At 32.8% G+C, this 8,351-nt stretch overlaps 1 protein-coding gene across 1 annotated transcript; it reads left to right on the forward strand.

Moving 5' to 3' along the window:
* Positions 1-5,721: 5,721 nt before the first annotated feature.
* LOC134273430 (uncharacterized) lies at positions 5,722-7,383 on the forward strand. Its single transcript, XM_062755624.1, has one exon. The coding sequence runs from the start codon at positions 5,722-5,724 to the stop codon at positions 7,381-7,383; it is 1,662 nt and encodes a 553-aa protein (XP_062611608.1).
* The last annotated feature ends 968 nt before the right edge of the window (positions 7,384-8,351 follow it).

Consider the following 8,351-nt stretch of genomic DNA (forward strand, 5'->3'; position numbering starts at 1 on the left):
ACGACGATTTTCATTGGATAATGCTAAACGAAGAGTTTTTGATGAGTTTAGAGGAGTTCCGAGTATATTACGCGCGAAATTTTCTATCATTCAATAAGCAATTTTTAAATGTGATTGATCAGGCCAGGGTAATAAATATATTATTTAATTTGACAAAACCAGTATCTAACATCTAATTTTAAATAGATTGATGCGAATAATAAATTCTCCCCAAGAATTTCTTCATAGAAGTAGGTGGATTTGGATTTTGTACAGTACTATTGCATGGGAAGATCTCACAAAATGAGGGTAACAAGTTTCTGTTTATGGTGTAAAGACAAATGACTAAATGCACAAAGTGTTTTAAAATTACTATATTAATTTCTATATTTTCTTAAGAATCTTTTCCCATTATATCAACAACTTATTTGAGACTACTGTACAAGACTGGACTTAGTACATACTTAATATATCAGCATTGTAGATTAAGAACTTAGTCATTACAGGAACAACGTTTCATCATAAACCAAGACACAAAATATACGCAGAAAAAAGTATGATGTTTTAAAACTACAACATAGAGAAAAGGAGAGCATTCACAATGGAGCTGAAAAATCGATTTCAAGTGCTAGAAGGTGCCGAAAAGACATCCGGGAAATTATAATAAAAGGTTGCAACGACACAGCAGACAGCATACTTAGAGTAAAAGAAAAGGGACAAAAACCCTAGTTAAAGCCATATATGGCGTAACTGATATATATATATATATATATATATATATATATATATATATATATATATATATATATATATATATATATATATATATATTTTTGAAAAATACAAAATTAAGTAAAGAAATAAACTTAATACATTTAAATTAAAGCTTTTCATACAATTCGGAACACGGAGAACACCTCGTTTCATCTAATAATACGATTTCATCTTCTCTGTAATGTGTTATTTAAATCTTTTGTATTTTCTTCCGAGTCGGAGAAAATTCCGAGAATCCAAATTAAATTGTGATATCTTTATAACGCAATTGACTTAGATTTTGTAATTTACGGAAAAGTTCTATCTTTATATAAAGTAATGATACAAATAATAAGTTCTTATAATTTTAGTCTAATAATTTTCATTGTACATACGCCATATATGGCTATAAGCAGAAATTCCTGGAAGGTGGTAGAAGAGAGGAACCAGCTAAAACTCCAACTTGCCAACAGCAGATCAGAAAAATTAAAAAGAAGCTAAAGAAATAAATATTCAATTATAGACAGAAAGGTAAAACACAGTACATGTATGAGGAATGACAGGAGAAAGCCAACATAAGACATGATTACAGATGCAGAAAGAGCAGCAAGTAATGGGCACATGAAAACAGTATATGAAATAACTATAGAGTGCTAAGTAATGAGAAGAAAGGCAACAGCATGACAACGGCAATATAAAGGATAAAGAGGGCAAGATCCTGAGCAGTCAAGATGAAAGAAAAGGTGGAAAGAGCACTAACTTTTAAGAAATATTAAACCGCCCACAACCCGAACATCCACTAGAAGTTGAAAGCGGCGAAGAAGTATTAGATGAGGTGGATACAAGTCCCATATGGAAAGAGGAAATTGTCAAGGTTATACAGAAACTAAAGAATGGAAAAGTTTGAGCAGTAGATTGGATAACAGCTAATATGTTATAAGCAGACACAGAGACAACAGAAGATACTTGAAAAAAAAACAAACTTGTCAACAATCTGGAAACAAGAAACCTTACCATCGGTTTGGAATAAAGGCCTGGTAATGAAAATTCCAAAGAAAGGTGATAGATCGATATGTGATAATTAAAGAGATATAACACTTTTGTCTGTGTCAAGCAAAGTATTCTACAGAATAGTAATACAATGAGTCCAAGAGGAAGTGGATAAACAGCTGCGTGAGGAACAAACATTCTACAGAATAGTAATACAAAGAGTCCAAGAGGAAGTGGATAAACAGCTGCGTGAGGAACAAGCTGGCTTCAGAAGAGGGAGGTGTACAACAGAACAACTATTTATACACCGTAACATCATAGAGCAATGTACTGAATAGAACTCAACATTGCTGGTAAATTGTGTTGACTTTGAAAAGGCATTTGATTCCATTCACAGAGAGAGCCTTTGGTCTATCATGAAGTTTTATGGCATCCCAGAAAAACTGGTCAGAATGGTGAAACTCCTGAATGAATCATTCCAATGTGCAGTCCTAGAAGGTTGAGAAGAAACGGACTAGTTTCGAATAACACAGGAGTGAAGGTTAGTTAGGTTACTGTTGGTTATAAATTATATACGTAATGAAAAGACAGAACCAACAGGAATTTTGTCTGAAACCGCTAATGATTTACAACATGTATATTGCTATAAACATGGAAACTCCATGTTAATGTTAAGAAAACAAAAATTGTCAGTTTTCAAAGAACCATCACCCAAACATACATTTAAATGCAACAACGTTTTAGAAATTGTAAAAGATTTCAATTACGTAGGTATTTTATTCTCAAGATCAGGGTCATTTTCAAAGACCAAGAAACATATATGTAATCAAGCACAAAAAGCAATGTACGGCATTATAAGAAAAAATCGTTATATAATCCATCATTGGACTGTCAGCTAGATCTGTTTGATAAAGTTGTTGTTCCTGTAATGTTATATGGATGCGAAATATGGGGATTTGAAAATATTCACATTATTGAACGTCTACATTTAAGATTTTTGAAATTTTGATATTTTAAAATTAAAATCTACTACACCGAGTTTTATGGTATACGGGGAAACTGGACGTTACATGATGTATGTGCGCATTTATACAAAAATGATATCTTTCTGGGGAAAACTGATGCGTGGAAATGGGAATAAGATCTGCATGTAGAATTATTTATTTACATCTTTATAATAAATACACCAAAAATGGGATTAGTAATCCATGGATATCTTTCTACATAATATTCTTAATACAACGGGGCTGTGTAATATTTGGACTAATAAAAATTTCACAGTGTTAAATGGATTGCAACTGCAATTAAAAAAAAGCTCAAAGACCATTTTTTTTACAGAAATGGTATAGTGATATGAATAATTCCAGTATAGGTATTACATATAGAATTTTTAAAACAAAGTTTGAATGTGAAGAAAATTTAGAAATATTTATTCAAAATTCAGAACAAGTAACAATCGTCTTCCAATAGAGATGGGTAGATGGAATGATGTTGAAAAAAATGAGTGTGCAATTTATGTAATAATAACCAGATAGGAGACGAATTTCATTATTTACTGGAATGTAATGCATTATGTAGTATCCGAAATGTTTTGTTGCAGAAATACTATGTACATCTAAATATTATAAAACTCTGTAATTTGATGACAAGTACTCATCCAGCATTCTTACAGAAATTGTGTTTATTTATCACAAAATTTTTGACACTGTCTGTCCTCCTGTAATTTCTGCTCGTCCATAATTATTGTAAATGTATATTTATGTTTAAAGTCATCCTTTCGTAATTTCTATGGTCGATACAATGACCTTGTCAGCAAATACAATTTATCATTGAGTCAAATGCTGACTGACGTTTTCATACCAATTGTTAGTCCATTATTTATACACTACATTGACGACGGCTTTTCCCGTTATTTCACGATCATGACAATGAGCACACGGTGGGTGTGACCGGTCAGCAGGGGATGCTCACTCCTCCATGGCACCTGATCTTACCTCTGATGTTTTGGAGTTCCGTGTTTCCTCTGCTCCTATTTTGTATTGTTTTCTGGACTTTGATATTAAATACTGTTCGTTATCTTCATATCCTCCAAATATGTTCCTCTTTTACCATACATATATGGTTCTTGAGAGAAATAAATGAATGAATGATTGTTGAATTTGATTAAGCGAATTCAATTCGTTATAACAAATTTTAAAATTTGTTTACACAAATTCAATTTGTGATTTTCAATTAGTGATAGTAAATTTTAGAATTCGTTTAAACGAATTTAATTCGTTGTAACAATTAAGTTTTGAATTCGTTATAACTTCAACAAATTTGTTATAACAGATTAAGTTTTGAATTCGTTATAACTTCAACAAAGAAGATGGGTGAACAAGGCGGGCAGAATGCCTATAGCGTCCGATATTAAGAAATCATATTCATTATGTGAATTGAGTATTTCAATTAACTTCTAATTATTGAGTTTTTGGAAATTATGAGAAATAAGAACTTTTATAAGGGAAAAAAAAATCTCGCAAAATTTTTTTTTCTCATAAAATCAATAAAAATCCGACGTATCAATAACATACTGCTTTGAGACTAACCACTATGCTACATCACTCATGGTGATTTTGGGCATTTAAATCATGTTTGTGATATGACCCGCGACTGGACTTGAAGTATTTCTGGAAAAGATGCGAATGTTGTGTCATAAAAGTGTTCTTTTAAGGTAAAGTGGGTCTTCGCTCCATGTTTTTTAAAAACCAAAAAATGTGTATTTTATTGGAAACTTTTAGGATCATCTTTCAAAAAAATGGAACGAAGACCCACTCACATTGAAACATGATCGTTTTTGTACTTTTTAGTCTGTGTAAGCTTTTTCACAGGCAAATATTTTCTGTTTGTGTGATATTTTTTTTTAAATTGTAGAGGTTTTTCATAAAGAATACTTTAATACTAGATGAAATATCAAATAAATTCTGGATTTAGTTGAGATTAAAATTTTCACTTCTTATCTGTCGCATTATAGGCACTTCGGCCGCCTTATCCACCCATCTTCTTTGTTATAACAGATTAAGTTCGTTATAACGAATTCAAAGAAACTGTTAAAACGAGTTAAATTCGTTATAACGAACTCGACAATTCGTTTTATCGAATTATAAATATTTTTGATAGGTCATAAATTGGCCTCCGTATAATCATGACAAACTTCCTGTGAAACAAACAGAAGTGAAGTGAATAATAATTTTTTTTTCACATACTTAATAAAATTACATAGTGATTAAATTGGTTTCACTCGCATATCAAATGGATAAGGATACCCGTACTTCCGTTTTTGTTTTGCACCCACTCAACTCTGCAAAACAGGTGTTCAAACCACTTGATTTGCCAGTTGAAATATATATGTGCTTGTTTGGATCTTAAAGTAATCAGACTTTGTAACCATGCAGAGCGCATGCGCCTAATCTGGAACGGGAAGCCATGTTATGTTTGCAGGTAAATAGCTATTAAAATACTCAAAGACTTACTAAAAGAAAGTATATACCGTAAATCTGGAAATTTTTACGTCGATTTTATTTTGCGAATTCGGGTCAAAATGGTGTTGATTAATTTTTACGTTTCAAAATTTTGCGCATTACCACTGCTTTGTTTACATTTTCTAATTGGTAATTTATTTTTAGGAAAAATATTTTTGCGAATACAATGAACTCGCAAATTTGCTAAAAATTTATCTACAGCAAAAATTTCCAGATTTACGGTATCAGTTGCGTAAAATTGGACATAAACATTTATACAGTGAAAGAAATTTGAAGAAATCTAGCATGATAAAGGGTACATGTTCGAACAAAAAGTATGTGAAGTTTGTCATAAGTTATAACACGTCAAAACATGATATTGAATGAATACTTCAAGCTCGATTTTTTAAAATCCTATATACGATTTTTAAACTCTATTTTAAGACTTAGTTTATGAATGTTTACAGTCTCGTCTAGTTGTGTGACAAATACTTTAGCAATGGACCCCAGATATAGCGCACAAGAAGTACTACTTTGTGACCTTTGTGAAAAAGATGAGCTACAAACTCATTGTGAACCTTGTAATGTAAACCTTTGTTTAAACTGCATTGGGAAACACCTGTTTGATCCGTCTAAAAGACACAACGTTGTGCCATACAGGCAAGTAAAACAGGACCAACAACAGAACTTTACTTACATTTATCCGAAATGTTCAAAACATGCCCCCAAAAATTGTGAACTTTTTTGTGAAGAATGTGACATTTCTATTTGTTCTGGGTGCCTCTCTTCTGGAAAACATAAAGGACATGATTTGTTGGATATCCTACAAAAACACAAATCTAAGATAGAAATTCTTAAAATTGATCTGACAGAGCTCAGACATAGGATATATCCCACCTTTCAAAATATTGCGTCTGGTGTAAAGGTGGAAAAAGAAAAGTTAGACAAGCATTATGGGCAACTAACATCAGATGTCATTAAACAAGGAGATAACTGGCATAGAGAAATTGAAATAATTGTGAACAAAAGAAAATCGGAAATTGAAGTGATGAAGATGAAACATTTGATGGCCCTAGAAAAGCAGGAAAATGAAATTACAACAATACTGTCTGAGATAAATCAGAGTACTGTCAAACTTGAGAAAGTACTGTCATCCAGTGATGTCTCATTGGCATTTGAAAACCAATCTAAAAATTCTGAATTTAGAAAGTTGCCTCCTAAACTCAATGCAACCTTACCAAAATTTTTTGCTTCAAAGATCAATACAGAAGAATTCAATCTCTTATTTGGTAAGCTTTCAGAATTATCCATAAGGATAGAGGATCCTGAACCTTCATGTCTTCCCCCATTCAAACCATTTCTTGACGAACCAGAGTTAATCACAACTCTGTTCACTGATTTTGTTAATCTAACGAGTGTCTCCTGTTCTAAAGAAGAAGAAATTTGGACCTGTGGAAGAAACAAAATAATGAAACTGTACAATATCGAAAGCGAGCTGCTAATGCCTGTCAAAAGTAAGTCAGGGAATGACGTCGAGGACATAGTGGTGATGAAGAGTGCAGAATTAGTTTACACTGATCCTGATGAAAGAACTGTGAACATAGTAAAGAAAAATCAAATAGAAGAATTGATTCGACTTCAAGGGTGGAAACCCCGCTTTCTCTGCAGTACCTCTTCTGACGAACTTCTAGTTACCATGGACAGTGATGATAATAAACAATCAAAAGTTGTCCGTTACTCTGGATCTACAGTAAAACAAACCATTCAGTTTGATGATGGACGCCTCTCTCTGTATTCATCGCCTGGTTACTTTAAGTACATTTGCGAGAACAAAAACCTGGACATCTGTGTAGCAGATAATGGAGCCCAGGCAGTAGTAGTTGTAAATCACACAGGAAATCTCCGATTCAGGTACACTGGTTGTCCCTCGTCTTCCAGACGCTTTTATCCATATGGCATAACTAAAGACAGTCGGAGTCAAATCCTTATTTCAGAAAATCTCAGAGACCGTATTCATATTTTAGACCAAGATGGACGGTTTCTTAGTTTCATTGAAAACTTTGACCTTGTTAATCCATGGGGCTTATGTGTTGACAGCAAAGACGACCTTCTTGTGGTCATGAGCTCAAATGGAGAGGTGAAAAAAATCAAATACATGTAAAAATTGCGTTCATTACAGGAAGAAACTATCGTGAGATCATAAGGTTCCAGTAATAACATATTAAGACGGAGAAGGTAGGAATTGGGCACGGCTAAGGCATGGGCATGTGTGTCCCGGAGGATAGTTTTACCTCGTAAGGGCTCAATATTTGTGATGCCTTTTTTGTTTCAAATTTATATTTACATGTAAATCTCACAGTTTTTTTTACTAAGCAGACTCACTCAATGAATGTTTGTTTAAATATCATAGTTGAGGATATTCTTGTTCATGATAAAGAAATTCGTTTTTGCTCCAGTTAAAAGATTTTTAACGTGTAGATGTCCAGATGTAACTAGGAATCTTATTTTTTAATCTAAAGTTAATGCTTTTATAACCTTTGAGGCGATTTAGTCTATTTTTCATGAGATATGTAAGCGAGGTTAAACATGTTGCAATGCAGAAATGTAGGACTGTCTCAGAGACTGGAAAGCCTCACTCGAAAAAAAAATTCGCCCATCCTTGTAAACTCGCTTAATTTTTTTGTAGTATATTTTTAGCGTATCCAAGAAAGAAATTACTTCTGATTTGTAAATGAGGAAATCTATACTTATAAATTAATAAATTTTGCAAATTAACTCAAAAGCGGGCGCACCAGAGTTTTGATAACTCTTCTAACAATAAAGTATGACTATACATGTACCAGATATTTTAAAATTCATTGACGTAGCTAAAGCAGTTTTATTTTTATGGTGCTAATCCACGAACTTTTTGATACCCGCTTGACATGTTTAGATTAAAGCACACAACTTTCGCGCAAGCGAGGGGACATTAAAATTCATTTGTCTGTCCGTCATTCTGTTCGTCCGTCACAATAACTTGAACCTTACCCATAACTTTTGATTAAGTGGAGCAATGACTTTCATATTTCACATGTGTATTTTTTGTGACAAGGCCTTTCTTTGGGTACCATTTAATTTGACCTTTTGACC

Source organism: Saccostrea cucullata, unplaced genomic scaffold (assembly GCF_032062105.1).
Source record: "Saccostrea cucullata isolate Sc308-1 unplaced genomic scaffold, CSIRO_AGI_Scuc_v1 ctg31, whole genome shotgun sequence".
NCBI lineage: Eukaryota > Metazoa > Mollusca > Bivalvia > Ostreida > Ostreidae > Saccostrea > Saccostrea cuccullata.

What these genes read in the sequence shown, in the direction of transcription:
- LOC134273430 (XM_062755624.1), top strand. Translation starts at nt 5,722, where the DNA reads ATGGACCCCAGATATAGCGCACAAGAAGTACTACTTTGTGACCTTTGT.